Source organism: Taudactylus pleione, unplaced genomic scaffold (assembly GCF_031769625.1).
Source record: "Taudactylus pleione unplaced genomic scaffold, aTauple2 ptg000102l, whole genome shotgun sequence".
In the NCBI taxonomy this organism is placed as follows: Eukaryota; Metazoa; Chordata; class Amphibia; order Anura; family Myobatrachidae; genus Taudactylus; species Taudactylus pleione.
In genome coordinates, this window is record NW_028284504.1 from 1,808,183 (window position 1) to 1,826,948 (window position 18,766).

The 18,766-nt window shown below is 42.0% G+C and overlaps 1 protein-coding gene and 1 pseudogene across 1 annotated transcript in view; one reads left to right on the top strand and one right to left on the bottom strand.

Annotated features, from left to right (window-relative positions):
* The first annotated feature begins 1,544 nt into the window (after nt 1-1,544).
* Nucleotides 1,545-18,766, top strand: part of ITGA2B (integrin subunit alpha 2b) — a 122,690-nt gene continuing 105,468 nt past the window's right edge. The window contains exons 1-6 of the mRNA XM_088470729.1: nt 1,545-1,625; nt 1,701-1,859; nt 2,714-2,844; nt 5,212-5,306; nt 16,198-16,366; nt 17,475-17,524. Coding sequence (XP_088326855.1) covers nt 1,723-1,859; nt 2,714-2,844; nt 5,212-5,306; nt 16,198-16,366; nt 17,475-17,524 — 582 coding nt within the window. The 5' untranslated portion in view covers nt 1,545-1,625; nt 1,701-1,722. The remainder of the gene's footprint in view (nt 1,626-1,700; nt 1,860-2,713; nt 2,845-5,211; nt 5,307-16,197; nt 16,367-17,474; nt 17,525-18,766) is intronic.
* LOC148525627 (5S ribosomal RNA) lies at nt 9,129-9,246 on the bottom strand (annotated as a pseudogene).

Sequence of the window (18,766 nt, forward strand, 5' to 3'; positions counted from 1 at the left end):
TGGGAGAAGGTCAGGGAGGTGACCAAGAACCTGATAGTCACTCTTGTCAGAACTACAGCAACCTCTGTGGAGAGAGGAGAACCTTCCTGAAGGACAACCATCTCTGCAGAAATCCACCAATCAGACCTGTATATTAGAGAGGCCAGACTGAAGCCACTCCTTAGTAAAAAGCACATGGCAGCCCACCTGGAGTTTGACAAAATGCACCTGAAGGACTCTCTGGTCTGATGAGACAAAGATTGAACTCTATGGTGTGAATGCCAGGCGTTATGTTTGGAGCAAACCAGGTATGGTTCATCACCAGGCCAATACCATCCCTACAGTGAAATGTGGTGGCAGCATCATGCTGTGGGGATGTTTTCCAGCGGCAGGAACTGGGAGACTAGTCAGGATAGAGGGAAAGATGAATGCAGCAATGTACAGAGACATCCTGGATGAAAATCTGCTCCAGAGCGCTCTTGACCTCAGACTGGGGCGACGGTTCATCTTTCAGCAGGACAACGACCCTAAGCACACAGCCAAGATATCAAAGGAGTGGCTTCAGGACAACTCTTTGATTGTCCTTGAGTGGTCCAGACTTGAATCCAATTGAACATCTCTGGAGAGATCTGAAAATGGCTGTGCACCGACGCTTCCCACCCAACCTGATGGATCTTGAGAGGTGCTGCAAAGAGGAATTGGCAAAAATGCCCAAAGATAGGTGTGCCAAGCTTGTGGCATCATATTCAAAATGACTTGAGGCTGTAATTGCTGCCAAAGGTGTATCAACAAAATATTGAGCAAAGTCTGTGAATACTTATGTACATGTGATTTCTTATTATTTATTTTTTTTAATTACATTTGCAAAAATCACAAAAAATTTTACACATTGTCATTATGGGGTATTGTGTGTAGAATTTTGAGGACAAGAATGAATTTATTCCATTTTGGAATAAAGCTGTAACATAACAAAAAAAAGTGAAGTGAAGTGGAAAAAGTGAAGCGCTATGAATACTTTACGGATGCACTGTATATCCAGTACTTTGCTTCCTACAGACTAACAGGGGTCCAAGAAATCTGTTTTGGTGGCAAGTGACATATGGGTCCCAGTTCCTCTCCCCTGTGTATTGTGCCAGGGTGTACAGCCTCAAACATCGTGACATTCTTTTGTCTGTAGAAACAGGCATAGCCCATAAGCAGATATTCTCCTGACCCATATACCAGCTGTACCCCGGAATGTAAATATAGTGAATGACTGAAAAGTTATATAAATAGTGAATATGACTGAAAACTTAAACAAATGACAGAAAAATTCAAAGAAATGAGCTGGGAGGAATAGTGAAACTGTATATACAACATGTGATATGGCTGGCAAAGGAAGCAGTGGTTGAATAAAAGTTGACCGTGTTGAAAGATAAGACATGGATGACGTTCGTAGCCTAGGAAGTCATAGATAGTGGTTGGTGAGTAGAGAGCAGAAGTTGCTATAGGGCTGAGCCTAGTTGTCTGTAGACACAAATGTACAGGAGTGTGTGAGGATAATGTTTAGGAATCGAGATAAATAGAAGTGTTGCCAGTGAACTGTATTTGAAGAAACGGTGGGATACAGAGTAGGCTCATGTTGGCAGATTTATACTGAAGTAGAGGCAGGTATTACATTTGGTATTAGGGTAGACCTGTACAGATCAGGAGGCTTACATCTGTCTCTACTTTCTCTGCAGATTCCATTGAAGTGGTGACACCATGTTGTGTCTGCTGTTTGTTATGCTGCTCTACGCTCACGCACTGAATTTGGATAAACAGAACCCCCGCATCTTCTCTGGACCCAAAAGCAGCTACTTCGGATTTTCCTTTGATTTCTATGAGGCTGCGGATAAAGGGTAAATACACTTGGGAAGGCTGAATCCGTATTTTATCCGCCTACAGTAGGATGTAATATATGCTTTGCTCATTTTATATGTATTGTTAAATTTTTATTTTGTATTATGTGTAGCTATGAGTGATTTGTCTTTCATTTTCTCCTTATGTATATTACTGTTTTTTTGTTTTTTTAGTTTTACATTTTATAGTGTATTTTTCTTTAATTCACATCATAGTTCACTAAATGCTGTCTTCGTTTATTTATGAACATGTAGCATAGACCAGTGGTTCTCAACGTCAACCCTCAAGTACCACTTATGCTGGGCATATACTATACAATTATCTGTCAGATATCTGTCCAATCTGGCTGATTGGAATGAAAACCTGGTAATGTATGGGAGCAAATAACAATCGTCCATTTGCTCACTAACACTGGAAAACATACAAAAATGGTCGTTCAGACATATTGGTTAAAACACACGAATTTAATCAATTTGAACAATTGTTTTTTGTCTCTTTTCCAGTGTTTAAGACCATATGATCGACTGTCATTTGCTCCCATACATTACCAGGTTTTCATTCCAACCAGCCAGATTGGACAGATATCTGACAGATAATTGTATAGTGTATGCCCAGCATAACTGGTCATGTTTTAGCGATTTCTGCCTGTGGAAGCAGGTGGGGCAATTACTGACCCAGCAAAATAGATACTCGCTTTTGCAAAAATCCACTAAACATGATCAGTTGGGGGCGCTTGAGGTCTGGCATTAAGAACTCCTGCCAGATTAACAGGATAACTTCCTTTTTTTTTGTCTAATATTAGTCATGTCCATTTTATGTATGTATGTATGTATGTATTTATTTTTTAACCCAGGTTAAATATAGTTGTGGGTGCACCAAGACTGAATACATCACAGCCGGGTGTCCGTCATGGTGGAGGTGTGTTTCTGTGTCCATGGGGGCCAGGAGACCAAAGCTGCTCCATTATACCATTTGACCAAACAGGTGCAGTAACAGCTATGAATAGGAACTGAGAAAATAATGTATTCATTTTATTATCCTTTATTTCTACATAACACCAGTATAATCTGCAGTGCTGTAAACAAACTGAATACACCGTAATAACAACACCAATACATTTCAGGTGAGAGAGCCCTGTAGCCTAGAGAGACATAAGCTTTGTTATCTAGTTAGGGAACTGACCTGCATTACTACCCAATTGCATTTGACATTTGGTGGTAGCTAGAAATTGCAGATTGTGTGATTTATCAGTGGAAACCGTTAAATAGAGCAGACTGTGCTACAAACACTACTCACCACAAAGCAAAAAGATATATACTAAACTAACAGGTTCCATTGCAATACCATTTAATATACTTTTTCAAGCATTAAAAAAAAGTTAGTAAATGCATGAGTTTTAACATCGGTTCCCACCTCCTCCTACCTAGTGTAGAGTAAGGGTGTGAGTGTGACAGAGGAGGGAGTACTGACATTTGTTTGACACACTGTACCTTGTCTCTCACCAAGTGATGGGTAAGGAGCTGTTACGTTCCAATGCTACCCATTGGTACTGGGAAGCAGGCAGTTGATTGCAGGGAGTTTACACTAAAGAAATTACAGTGTACACTATGTACAGTCATAATGTTGTTACCATGTGGAGATGTGTTTCTAGCTACATATGTAGTTATATTTAATTGAATTCCATGAGGTTTTGGGTTTTTTTGGGGGGGGGACCATGTAAAGTTTTTATCTTGTAGAAATGTGAAGTATGGTTACATTGTGATTGTCATTATGTTGCCAGATGCAAACGGGACGAAGTGTTCTTTTCTTATGCTATGCATTACAGTGCATATGTTTAGGGTGGGTATGTCTTTCCCCCATGCCGGACAGGGGCACTGTGTTTCATCATTATGGACCCCCTCTTTTGTCATATACTAGGGAGCATAGAAAGTCACGATGGACAATTGGATTGGGGGTTTATATGTACATTGCACCTGGGAGTTTTGCTCTTAGCTTGGCATCTTGGAGATAACTTACACTGGTAAGCCTGGCTGGTGCGGGTCCTGTCTCCTTACAGGAACGCTGTGTGGCTAAGCTCTCAGCTAAGGGCTTTAGTGATTCATTTGACAACTAATGAGTGATTATAATCATCCAGTGTTCTATGTGCCCCCTACACCCTGGTATACTACCTACAGTAAGTTGGCCTAGTGGTAGTGTTGGCCCTTTATGTGTATGATATGTGAAACATTGCGGATATACTAATAACTTTTTTATGCATCTCTAATAACCAAAGGAGTCCTGCAAAAACAAATAATCTTTACCTTTATATCATAAAAGGCGATGACTTGTGTTTTTTTGTTTTTTTTTGGGGGGGGGGATAATTATTTTCTATTGTTCTAGGCATTAAGAAAAAAATGTTTTGCAGAGACTTGCAGAATGGTTTCAAGAAACAATAGTAATACTGGCTGCTTTTCCAGTTACAGTAAACAGTCCCTTTTTAACTTTTTTGTTAAAGAAAATGGTTTCAAACCAGTATTAGACAGGGCCATGTAGGGTCCACCAGGAAAATGCAGTGGTAGAGGCCCATGCTTAAGGGGTGTGGCCAGCCACCAGAGGGGGTGCAGCCTTCTACCACAGACACTTAGCTAACATTACAGAGTGCATGGATTTCCTCTGTACCCCAGTGGGCCAATCTGACCCTGGTTCAAACAAATAGGTTCTTCTGAAATCTGAATTGGCCAGAAGTTAATTAGCTGTAAGGTAATTTGTTTTTTGTTCTGTTACTCTTCTCGTTCCTCTCCCTTCTTCTCGTCTTCTATCTCACATGAGGCCTCTTTGAGTATTAGGAGCAAGTAATTTGCTACTGTATCAAATCATGTTGCAATGTAAAGGGTACAAATGCATTTATTCTTTTTGCATGCAGGAGAAATACAGATTGCTTTTGCTTAAATTTAACAAATATTGGCATTTAGAATTAAGCTAGGAAACCTTTCCCAACTATGAATCTTTACACATTTTAAATCTGCCCCACCTTTTTGGTCTTAAGGTGGCCATATATGGCACCATACGTGATATCATACCTGATATCGTGCTGCGCGCTCCCGCTGCATCATATAGTTCATCCCCAGATCTTCCCACAGGTTCATCTGATTTGGGATGCGATGTACGATCCCATTCAGATGGAGGAGGGGGGAGCCAGCATATCGTGCGGTCAGCAGGGACCGCACGATTGCCAGCGGTGACAGCACGTTCCGTCTGGCAACGGATCGGCCGTCGCCCTACATGGTGCATCGCACCATGTATGGGCACCTTAACACTTAACACTTACATTTGAATAAGGCACATTATATTTACTGAATTGTTATTTTACAGGTGACAAAAATGATTCTTCCAACGGCATAATGAGAATTTTTAAGTCTGACCAGTGGCTCGGAGCAACAGTCAGGACCTGGAGGACCAGCATTGTGGTATGAGTCCATGTTATATATGATTAGGGTTCCCACATGTCCCTTTTTACCCTCAACAGTTCCATTTTCCTTGACCCAAAATTTTTATTCTCTTTAAATCCTTTTAAGTTAAATGCCTGGAAACCCCAACAGCACAAGGCAGAAGAGTGTTTCCTAATCCTGGTTGGCGTAATGCTTGGCAATACTGCCTCACAGCACTGAACTCTTGGGTTCAATTCCTTCCCACCACAATGCTAAGTGTGTAGAGTTTGTATATTCTCCCTGTGCCGGCGTGGGTTTCCTGCAGGTACTCTGGTTCCTTCCCACACTCCAAAAAAATATTGGCTCCCAACAAAAATGAACCCGTGTGTGTGTGATAAGGAATATAGATTGTAAGCTCCACTGGAGCAGGGACTGATGTGAATGGGCAAATATTGTCTGTAAATCGCTGCAGTGCAAAATATGTCTGCGGTATATATATAACTGGTAATAAACCAATAATATAACAGTTTTATAAAATTGGGACCTAAACTGAATACACAACAGACTGAAAAGCCCTAGCAAACTTCAGGACATATGAGTGTATTGGTTATTCATGTAAAAATGATAGGAGCCCTATACATGATTATTAGTCTGTTACATTTTAATGAAAACCTTTTACCATACCATTTATATATTGCATAGTGTGTTGTTCATTATGAATCTGACTTTCCAACTTCTTTACAGCCCCCCTCTGGAAGCTTGGTAAGTATGGTATGCATTACCAAAATAGTTGGTGCTTCAGATACAGCACATTTGCTTTCATGGGCTGTTTCCTCATACGTCATAGCTCCCATGCATTGCCAGCACTGGCGTGGCTTAATTTCTTTATGACCTAAAAGTCCAGAAGAGTGTAGATGTAAGCACTAGGCATGATTTTACGATTCTACACAGGGACATTTTAAGAGCTGGGGGGGGGGTCCACTGGACTCTCCCAGGCCACACACATACTTTGCAGTGGATCTAACTATCACATACCAGTTCCCAGCAGCACCATGTTTCCAGTTATCTATTCTGCATGTGCAGAATAGAGCAACGACCCTGGTACAGTACAGTTTGCTAGCTCCTGTGTGGAGCCATGTTTCAGAATATATCACTAGAAGATGGAGATAACAGACAAGTATAGGAAGGAGATCCCTGGACACATGGGCATGTGTGTTTTACACACCCTTCACCCATGATGGATACGCTACTGCTTCTGGGCATACATCTATGACGAACATCATTATACACCAGGCATTATGCAATGTATATGTAAAATTCCAAACATGGTGACATTTCTCTATATAGTGCACTGACCACTTCAGACAGTGGAGGTATCTATTTTATAGCTTGGACCAATATTCATGGATGGTCACCTATGATGGTTGCATCTACTATGTGTAGGCACTTTTTAAAGGGGCTCTACACTCAGTGGCCACTTTATTTGGTACACTTTTCTAGTACTGGGTAAGACCACTCTTTGCACTCAGACAGCCTGAGCCTCTATTGGCATAGATTCAACAAGGTACTAGAAATATTCCCTTTAGATTGTGGTACATGATGATAGATCTGTTGGCTGTACATGATGATAGATCTGTTGGCTGATAGATCTGTTGGCTGCACATTCATACTGCGAGTCTCCCATTTTACGATATCCCAAATGTGCTCTATTGGATTGAGATCTAGGGAATTGTGTAATAGGTTCCAAAATTATGGAACCAGTATGATTATAGCAAGTTCACCGCAAAATTTAGAGTGGCAATCAGTTATAAGGCAAAACCAGCCTTTGAACCGATTGCCGCTTTAAATTTAGCAACAAACTCGTGGAAACTCACCATTTTCATAATCACTGAACTTATTACATTACCCCCTGGTTACTGTGGAAGCATTTTGTGTACATTGTGCTCATTGTCATGTTTCTGGAACCAGACTGAGACAACCTGTGTTTTTTTGACATGGCGCGTTATTCTGCAGGTAGAAGCCATTAAGAGAGAGACTCAATTGGTATTAAGGGGTCTGCGTGTCAAGAAAACATTCCCCACACCATTAAATTATCAACATCATCCTGAACCATATACATAAAGCTGGATGGATCTGTTTACACCAAATTCTGGCCCTACCATCTGCATGTCTTAGTTCCCTGTTCTAAGCTGACAGTAGTGAAACCCAGTATGGTCTTTTACTGCTGTAGCCCATCCACTTCTAGGTTTCAGTGTGTTTTCAGAGATGTTCTTTGACACATTACTGTATGTCTGTATGTATGTATCTATGTCTGTATGTATGGTTATTTGAGTTACTGTCAACTTGAACCAGTTTGGCCATTCTTCACTGACCACTCTCATTAGCAATGCCTTTTTGCCAACAGTACTCACTGGATGTTTTTTTACCCCTTTCTCTGTAAACTTTAAAGACTGCTGTTTGTGAGAAGCCCAGGAGATCATCAGTTTCTGACATACTTATCCTTCCCATTTGGTACAAACAATCATTTCATGGCCAAAGCCATTTAAATAACAATAGGACACTGAGTGTATGAATACACTCCTATAAATTATAACCAGGGCAAATTTTCTGGAAAAATAGGTTCAGGAACTGTGGGTGGAGCTACTGGGGGTGGAGCTGTAGAAAAACAATAAATATATATATATATATATATATATATATATATATTTTATAATACAAAAAATGCCGGCATTCCACAATATTAGAATACCTGCCTGGGTGCCATCCAATGGTAAAAAAAATAGCCAAAAATATATAAAGGAAACAGCGGCACTCAAAGGACTGTTGTAAGGAAGACTCATGACTCAAATAGGTCAAAGTTCAACGTTTCAGTCTGACGACTTTTATCAAGAACAAAGCAGAAGTGATACAGTGCATACCTTTATACCAAGAGACATCCCATAGTAACCATGTGCAGTGCCCCCTGCGATGTCCGTCAAGTGAATGACGTCATAAGGGCGGGACAGGGCATGCCCCCCATGATGCGGCTGTAAGGAGCCTCGTTGCCATGGTGTGATACCAAGGCAACCCGGCTCCAACACATGTAAACAAAAACAGAGCGGCTGCACACCTCACAACATGCCGCCGTTAACACTCGCGAGGGAGAGGATGCAGCTCACATTGTGTAGACTGTCAGCAGCTGTGCTGAAATGATTATCGTAAACAAACACAATGTAAGTCTGAACTGCAGCAATCATGTGGCAACATACGGGCAAATAAGTGAATACAGTGGTGACAAAATAAGACACGAGAACCTCTAAGGCACAAACCCCCAACAGAAAGAAAAAGATAAAAAAATAAATACATAAATAACCTTGACAAAGTGTAATAAAGTAGAGAAAAGACTGAGAGTGTGACGCAGGTACTAGTTACCAAAGGCTGTAGAAAACCAAACCAATCAATGATGAGTGCATTGGAATATGTACTCCACTTAGGATATATGCATAAAACCATAAGTGTGTGGATATATAAAAATGAACTGAGCTGGCAGCGAAAAAAATAAATATATCTATATATAGGTAGTGGCAACTGTAACTGTACAGTGAGTCATATCCTGTCAAAATAAATGATGACCAACACCACTAGAAAGCAAACAGACAAGAATGTAGCTAGCACAGAGGTCAAACAATTTTGTAAATCATGTTCTATTAAATAAATGATGATGGAACTGTGTCGCGAGAAAAAGTGATCACTGTCGCTGGCTGCATGGCTCCGTAATGCATGAGACAGTAAACCTAATAAGATCCAAACACTATGCAGATAAATGGCAAACATAAATAAAATGGCAGATACGTCTGGACAGGCGTCATCAAGGGTATCTGCAAGTTACAGCACCAGGTATTCCTAGGAGGTCTCCCACCCAAGTACTGGCCTGGCCTACATTGCTTAGCTTCAAAGATCGAACGGTATAAGGCGTATCCAGTGTAGTATGGCTGTAGCAAGAGAATGTAAGATCCGGATATGAGTGTCCTGAGCCTTCCACCAACCGAGACCACAATCTATCTAAACATAGTGAATGGATCTGTGGCGAACCTGTGGTAGTGGAAATCAAAGAATGCAAAACCAGATAAAGACATCGATATGGTGAATCAATAAACAGTGATGAACAAAAGTGGGTAACACATACCCAGTAAGTGTGTACAAGGCCGCAGTGTGACAGCAAAGAAAAGTCACTAAATGTCATTAAAAGAAGCAAGAAAAGGATAATTGTTCATTGAGACCAAATGGTGATACTGTGTTCATTTTATGAATCCAAAAAGTCTCGAGTTGTAGCAATTTCTTTTCCCTGTCACCTCCACGCTTGTTCACAGGGACATGGTCAATGAGTTTATATACCAACGTGGATAATGAATGTCGGAAGTTCTTAAAGTGACGAGCTACTGGTTGGTCTATTTCTTTCTTCTCTAATGCTTGTCGAATCGCAGTCCTATGTTGCGCCATTCTAATCCTGGCAGTACAGGTGGTTTTTCCAATGTAGACAAATCCACAGGGACAGCGAATCATGTATACCACGTATTTAGATGTGAATGGCAACACATGTTTAATTGGTAAACGTTTACCCGAGTGTGGGTGTACAATGTCTGGGCCAGTTTCCTTAAAGCCACATGTGGTGCAACCCGTGCATCGGTAGCATCCCGTTTTTTTGTATAGGAAATGTTGTTCAGTAGTGCTGGGACCATAATTAATATCATTATGTACAAGCCAGTTCTTCAGGTTTTTACTACGCTTGTGACCCAGCATGATCTTCGAATTTTTTAACGACTTGATGGAGTTGTCTGTGTTTATGATGGGCCAAAGATGTTTGGTTGCAGAGTTGATGAATTTGCTTGCAATATTATATTGATTAACAAATAGCATAGTGTCAGTTTTTATAGATGTCATCTTGTCGGATCCATTTGCCCGTTTGTTGAACGATATTGCCCTATGTTTTGCTGTAAGGAGATCCTTGTGTCTATAGCCATGTTGTGAAAATTTGGTAATCATACTGTCAATTTCTTGCTCTGCCCGAAGGGGATCACTGGTAATCCTGAGTGCACATAAAAACTGAGAATAAGGCAGACTTCTCTTAAGTGAAGTGGGAATGATGACTCTGTGCATGCAGTAGCATGTTACTGTCCGTGGGTTTGTGGTAAATGGAGGTGTTGAATTCTGTGCTGGACCAATGGATGTTAATTTTCAAAAAAATGTACATTACTGAAACTTTGTTCATAAGGTAATATATTGATGCATGGAGTTGATGTTAGTCATAGCAGTGATGAACTCCACTTCAGTGCCCGACCACAGTACCAGTATATCATCAATATACCGGGTAAAAAAGATAAGGGACTTATTGAATTCAGAGTTGTTGAGAAACCGTTCTTTTTCGATGAAAAACATGTATATGTTGACAAAAGAAGGGGCTATATGAGACCTCATAGCACAACCTTTCTTCTGGAGAAAAAATTTATTGTCAAAAAGGAAATAATTGTTGTTCAGAGTGTGTTTCAATAGACACAGGAAAAAATCTATATTGGGACCATGATAATCAGAATGGGACTTCAAAAAGGTTTCCATGCGCTCGCAACCCTCCTGGTGCGGTATGCTGGTATAAAGAGAATTAACATCTATGGTACACAGAAGTAAATTGTATGGAAGGTTGCTTAAACTATGTAATTTCTCCAATAGAGAATTGGAGTCTTTCAAAAATGTCGGTTCTAATGAGATGAGAGGTTGTAAGTGAAAATCAAGGTATTTGGATGTCATGCTGTAGAGACCATCCCTGGCTGAAATGATGGGACAACCAGGAGGTATGGATAATGACTTGTGTATTTTGGGTTATGTGTATAGTAATGGAACCACAGGTTTATCTACTGTAAGATAATATTTGATGTCTTTGATTATATAGCCCATTTTACAAGCATGTGTTAGACTATCATCCAGTTGTTTTTTGAAAGCAAAGGTAGGATCATGGTTAAGATAAGAATACGTGTTGATGTCTATTTTGAATAACAATGGCGCCCCCTTTGTCAGCTGAGCGGATAACAATAGAGTTATCTTTGCCTAGGGTGATCATAGCATTGTATTCCTCCTTGGAAAGATTGTGTCGTACTGGAGTAATCCCCTTAAATTATGAGCAAACTTCCTGATCTAAAATTCTAACAAAGCTTTTGATAGAAGTGTTGTTGAAAGATCGATCAAAGGAGGAAGCCTTTTTGAAACGTGTGGCAGGTATTACTGATGGCATAATTTCTGAGTTACTAAAGAATTCCTTGAGTTTTAGGCTCCTATGAAACCTCCATAGATCCTTTTTCCAGTGAAAACTATTGAATGAACATGTGGGAATGAAAGTGAGACCCCTCTGTAATAGTTTGGATTCTGCCATGGTAAGTGTTCTGGATGATAAGTTGACAATTACGTTTTCTTTTTGTACACCCTTCTGCCTCGACCACTGTTTCCCACGTCTAGTACGGGACCGTTTCCTTTTTGGGCTCGTGTGGCTACCCCTAAAGGGGGACGTTGTGTAATTGGGAGTGAGGTGGAGGGAAAATCCTGGTCACTCTGTGAGGAGTTGGCACCACTGGATCCTTCTGTGTCTAATAGTCATCGAGGGGTCCTAAAGCGATTCCTTTGAAATTTAGGATTTAGGGTTCTGCCTGTGGCCCAGGAATAGACACGCTGTTCCTGATAGTCAGTATTGACCTTAGCTAGTTTGTCTTTCTTGTATTTGATCAGGTCCCTCTTGTACTCCTCAATTTGAGCGTTTAGTTTGTCTAACCAGTTATTAGAACTATCATTGATAAAGCAGGGTTTGTGTATAGTGTCAAAAGATTTGATTTTATCTCGGATGATGTTAAGTTCTCTACTAGACTCTTCTATGACCAACAAAATGAGGTCTAGAGAGCATTTGTTTAGAACTGCAACCCACCTCCTGCAGAAGTTGTGTCTTAGAGGTTCTTGTGTCTTATTTTGTCACCACTGTATTCACTTATTTGCCCGTATGTTGCCACATGATTGCTGCATTTCAGACATTGTATTTGTTTACGATCATCATTTCAGCACAGCTGCTGACAGTCTACACAATGTAAGCTGCATCCTCTCCCCCGCAAGGGTTAACCGCAGCATGTGGTGAGGCCTGCAGCCACTCTGTTTTTGTTTACATGTGTTGGAGACGGGTTGCCTTGGTATCACACCATGGCAACGACGTTCATTACAGCCGCATCATGGGTGGCGCATCCTGCCCGCCCTGATGACGTCATTCACTCGACGGATGGCGCAGGGCGCACTGCACATAGCTACTATGGGATGTCTCTTGGTATAAAGGCATGCACTGTATCACTTCTGCTTTGTTCATATATATATATATATAATTTTTTTTTTCCTCTTCAGGGTCCATAGGGATTACCATGGGGTGTGTGTGGTTGGGCTTTTCCGGGCACCGAACAGTCAAAGCTTTAGCTCACAGGATGCACCGGTCCTCCTCCACATATACCCCGCCCCCAGCCACAGCCACAGCCAGACAGTTTTAAGTTTGGTGCCGGGTTCAGCAGCCCCACGCTTTATTTTTATGAGTTTTTTTATTTAATTTTTTTTAGCTCAGAGCAAGCAGTGCTAGTCGTCCTAATGGGCGCCTGTACTGCTGCTCTGACTACCTCCGCTGGCACCGCAACACCGGTGAGTGGTCCGGTGATTACAGCGGGCGCCAGCGGGGCTTTGCTAGAAGCTTCAGTGGGGACACGCGGCTGCAGCCGGACAAACTGAGAGGACATGTAAGGCGATTACCCACTAGACCACCGGGGCAGTTTAAGTCTGGCACCCAGGACCATGACAGGCCAGCGGCGGTTGATTCAGTAGAGGGGAGGTAGGCTCACCTCCGGCAGCCCCTCCCCCAGCCCAGAGTGCGATCCCTCACAAGAGGTTTCCCGCCTCTGAGCTGCTCCTCCTCCTCCCTATATGAGATGCTCAGCAGCCATTATTTGGAGCTTTACTGAAGCTACAGGCCTCAAGAGATTTGGGTTCTGTCTCCCTGCATGCCTTTCCCTGGAGCCAGGTTATACAGCGCTCAATCCTGCCAGCATATTAAGGCTTGATTAGTTGATTCAGTGCCCATTGCAAGTATATTTATTTATATGCACTGTATGTGACTTGTGCTAGGGCCGCTGTGTAATATACTGCCTTACATTTTCTGACTGTCAGTTATCTATCCCTGTTGCTCTTTCTTAAACCCTCAACTATCAGGTGTGTAGGGGTTCATTAGTACTTCACATTTACGTGTATCTGTGAAGGGTTTCACATTGCATTATTAGCTATACACTTTAGCCTTGCCTCTAAGGCATCTGCGGCCATGGACGCCTGCGTCCGGGAAGTGGTCTCTCATGGGTAAGCCTTCACCTTCCTGAGGAGCCCAGGCAGCCTAGTTCTCACAAGACCGTCAAGCCGCGATCCAAGCAACCTTGGGCGGCCAGACGTCCGGCTTCCAAGTCTGACGACAAGCCCTCTGCCTGATGGGACGGACCTCCTCCGGTGGACCCCACGGTAGGAGGCCGACTTCTACGGTTCGCCGACTCACGGCGTTAAACAACCACGGACGCCTGGGTCCGGGAAGTGGTCTTTCATGGGTTCACCTTCACCTTCCTGAGGCGCCCTCCCCAGCTATTTTTTTTGGTACAGGTCCCCCATCAGACCACATCAAGGCTCTGGCCCTCCGGGAAGCCATTCACTCCATGTTGCATTCAGGTGTAATAATATCGGTTCCTTCGGCTCAGCGAGGAACTGGTTTTTATTCCACTCTCTTTATGGTTCAGAAGCCGAATGGGTCTCATCGGCCTATTCTGAATCTCAAATTCCTCAACAAATTTATCCGAGTGCCCAAGTTCCGCATGGAAACTCTACGATCAATTGTCCTGGCATTGGAGCCTGGGGATTTCATGGTTTCTCTGGACATTCAGGGTGCATACCTGCAAGTGCCTATTACTCCCTCTGGTCTTTCCCAAAATAATGGCAGTTATGGCGGCCCACCTCAGGCTCCAGGGAGTCATAATCCTGCCTTACCTAGTCAACCTCTTAATCTTGGCACATTCACCGGCTGTGTTACAATGCCAGCTGACCGTGGACTACCTGCAAACACACGGCTGGCTTGTCAATTGGTACATCTGGGGGCACTTCTGGATTCTCGAATACAAAGAATCTTTCTGCCAGTGGACAAGATTTCGGCACTGCACTTGCGCACTTTTATTAATTTCTCTCTCGGTTCACCACAGTATACAAATTCTAGTCTTTAAAAAAAAAAATTGCATCCCATTGGTATCCCTATGGACCCTGAAGAAATTAAGAGTTATGGTAGACTTGCCTTTGTTAACTCTATTTCTTTGAAGTCCATAGGGTCCACAGGGCGACCACCCTGACGCACCTGGCTTAATTGGGTATTTTCCTCCTGGTCACGCATTCCCTCATCTTCCGTGAGTGTTTCTCGTGTGTACTGTTCTTCCTTCTCCTCTCTCCTGCTCTTGCTTTGGGCTTGTTTACAATACTGTCTGCATGTGGCGGGGGGCGGGGTAAATGTGGAGGAGGTCCGGTGCATCCTGGAAGCTAAAGCTTTGACTGGTGCCCGGATCACTCCAACCACACACACCCCATGGGTATCCCTGTGGACCCTATGGACTTCAAAGAAATACAGTTAACAAAAGTGAGTCTAACATAACTTTAAATATATTTATTCTATAAACATATATATAGTATTAGAAAAGAAGGCACTCAAAAGGGACTTATCTTATTGAAAATACATTTTGGCCCAGGACTTTACGTCATAGTTAATGAGAGGTTCAGGAACTGAGTTCCTGCTTGTTCCTGCTGGTTATTATAAATTATGTAAACGGTTTGTTCTGATGTCATCATTTATAACAATGAATTCTCACCTTAACTTTAGTGTTAGTGAAATGTGTATATTAGAAGGAATAATGCATTCCCTACTGCAAGTTATTATAGATATTAGGTCACCTTGGGGATTCCTAGCCCTCTGCTTGCCACCTTGTTCCTTTTTTCTTTTTTTAATCAAGTTTTTTTATTTTGGTAAAAGAGGAAATAAAGGACCGGGTACAGAAATAAAAAGGGGGATAAGAGATGGTAACAAGCATGACATACATGGTCATCAGCTAAGTGTATGGTACTTTTGGAACTGTTACAATAGGGGTTACATCATGCAATAAATAATGTAGAAAATGTATAAACAGCAATGAGTTATGTTGTCATCACATCACTGATAAGGAATCTTGCTTAGGATAAAAAAACTGTGCACCACCTAATGTAAGTTATTATTTTAGTCCCAAACCTCTCCTTTGCTGATCTTGCAAGGGGATCACAAGATATAAAAGGGAAATCACATGGATCTTACATAACATGTCCTGGGAAATGTCTCAGTCACAGCACATCTGGTGTTGGAAGAATACAGACTTTCCTAGTGACTGATTCAATTCCAAGCAATACTTTGTGCCATCAGGAGGCTCTCAACATCGCTCATTTTGCTTTGTACCCTCATAGGGGTGCACAGGAAAATGAGAAATGGTACTCTGCTGTAATTTTGAGTACTGTGCGCAGCTGCACATCATGGGCACACATCACTTGGTATTGAATTGGCCCCATGCAGTTTAAAATATTTTTAACTAGAGCAGACATTAAATCAATTTATTTTCATTTGCAGAGTGCAAATATCAAGTGCACCATCTCCTGCATGGAGGCAGACATTTTGTGGTCTGAACCAATGTTCCTGAAAAATAAAATGCAGTTAATTCTCCATAACCAGTGACACTGATGGAAATGCAGCCTGCTAATTCACTAGAAACCATTTTGTGTCACAAGAATAATATGGTTACATGTTCCTATTGGTAATACTCATCTCTTTCTCTCTTTCTGCTCACAGGCCTGTGCCCCTTACCAGCATTTTAACTATATAGATTCAGGTGAATGGGCTCGTGAATCTGGTAAAACTCCCACAGGGGCATGCTACTTAACTGCTGATCTGAAGAACTTCTATGAATTTGCTCCATGTCGGGAAATCAAAATAGAAGCAGTGCATGAAGGAAGTTATGGTACGTCTGAGAAAATTGCACATCCCAAACCTCATGCAAGATCACTAATACTAGTAAGGTATCTGCAATATTATGAGCCACTTGCTTAGGTATCTGAGAGCAATCATATTTATGTACCGGTAATACTATTCAGTGGCAAATTAGAAACTGGCTGTACGCACAAACTTAGGGTCAAGGTCAGTTTTAGACAAAATATGGGCCATTGTAGGTTTTTTATTTATTTGTACTGTGGAGGAAGCACATTTCTACATTAAATAAATCATATCATCAGAATTTGCCTCAGGACCTCACCATGTCGACATTGTATACCCAGTGAGTTGGGGCTATCTGTGTACATTGGCTCTAACTTCCTGGTTCAGATCTGGTTTACAGAACGACTAGCAAGGAAGGTTCCACAGCCGCTTAGTGTCAGCAGGTCTTGACAAATATGCTCAGAAATCTAGGAGAAAGCTTCATAAGTTAGAAGCTGCCATATCTGGGTCTAAGTACAACATAATGGATTGTAGGGGAGATATATCAAACCTTGGAGAGTGAGAAAGTGCAGAGAGATGTAGGGCCTCAACAAGTTTTATCGTACGCAGTGAGTTTTAAACCTCGTTGTGTATGATAAATGGTGCTCAAGCCAATCAGCTCCCAACTGTAATTTTTCAAACAGATAACAGTTGGGAGCTGATTGGCTGGAGCTCCATTGTTATACACAACGAGTTTTAAAACTCGTTGCGTATGATAAAACTGGTTGATTGGTTGGTATTTTGGGGCCCATTTATCAACCAGTTTTATCATACGCAACGTATGGTCTGTGAGTAGGTTCTTAAATAAACTCTGAAGCACAATATTGATCCTGATCAAGGATGGCAGACCTGCAGAGGCTCTCCTTGTATCATCATCATCATTGCCAATGTAAAAATTGGTGTTGTCATTGTCTTTTTTAAATATTTTCTTTTGTACTTTTTTTTTTATATACATAGTATATTTGGTGTTTGAACTTATGCTAGGGACGAGTAGGGGGAGGGGAATTATGTGCTTGCCACTTAGGTCCGGGATATCACAATCAGGTGATGTCTGAGGTGTTATAATGTCTGTGTTGTTTTGTTTTTTTAATGCACAGTACGAGATAAGCGCTACTGCGAGATTGGATTCAGTGCAGAAATAAGTAAGGTAAGTTTTATTAAAAAGTAACTTCTACAATACAACTGCTACATACAGTTAGTTTTCAACAGACAACTACACTGAAGTGTCAAAAGTCATGGGATAATAGTATGTAAAGGTAAATAGGTAGTGGTAGGTGGCGTCACCATACTCTGACATCTTGGAAATGCCCAGACCTGCATTAATTGTAATCTTACATCTCGTGAGTCAGTTTGAACACCAACTAGGCTGCTCATGGCAAGGCGACATGAAATATCGAAGTTTTAATGAGGCATGATAGTGGGTGCCCAGCGGATGGTATATTCCATTTCCCAAACTGTGCGGACATTTAACATTCCTCATCTATGGTGTCACGTGTGTACTGGGAATACCTCATGGAAGGCTTTACCACCCACTGTGGACAGCGCAGTGGCTGACCACAGGTGCTTAATGATCGTGACCAGCGGCATCTGGCCAGAATTGTCCATGGTAACAGACAAGCGACACTGGCTCATATCACATCCACATTCAATGCAGGAGGTACCAGACGTATATACAGCAGGTCAGTGCAGGTCAGTGTAAGCGGCTTCACTACAGGGAGCACTACTACAGGGGGTATTATTATAGGAGGCAGTAATACTGGGGGAACTACTACACAGGGTATTACTACAGGGAGCACTACTACTGGGTGTATTAAAACAGGGGGCACTACTACTGGGGGGATGACTACTGGGGGGCATTGCATAGGGGGCACTGCATAAGGGGCACCACTCCTGGGGGCACTGCATAAAGGGCACCACTACTGTGGGCTCTGCATAAGGGGTAACACCACTACTGGGGGCACCACTACTGTGGGGGCATTGCATAAGGGGAACTACTGGTGTGGGTATTGTATAAGAGGTACTACTACTGTGGGCATTATGTGTATTAGGGACTTACTGTGTGTAATAACATGAATAAGGGACACTACTATGTGCTGTAATGTGAATCAGGGGCAGTATGTGCAGTGTAATGTGGATTAGATTGTGCAACTGGTGTGTAATATTTCATGTGGGTGCCTATATGTGTTTTTTTTCCTGTGAGTGTATGTTGTGTGTTTGTTTTCGTGTGGGTGTGCCTGTATTTTTTTTTCATGTGGCACCCATGGGCCCCATTTCACAATGAGACATAACCCCTCGCACTCGCTAAAGGGATTATGTCCTCCTTTCATTATTTAACAAACAGCGCTGAGCTTAACTTATCACTGTTTGTAAATGTACGGCTTACGAGCGA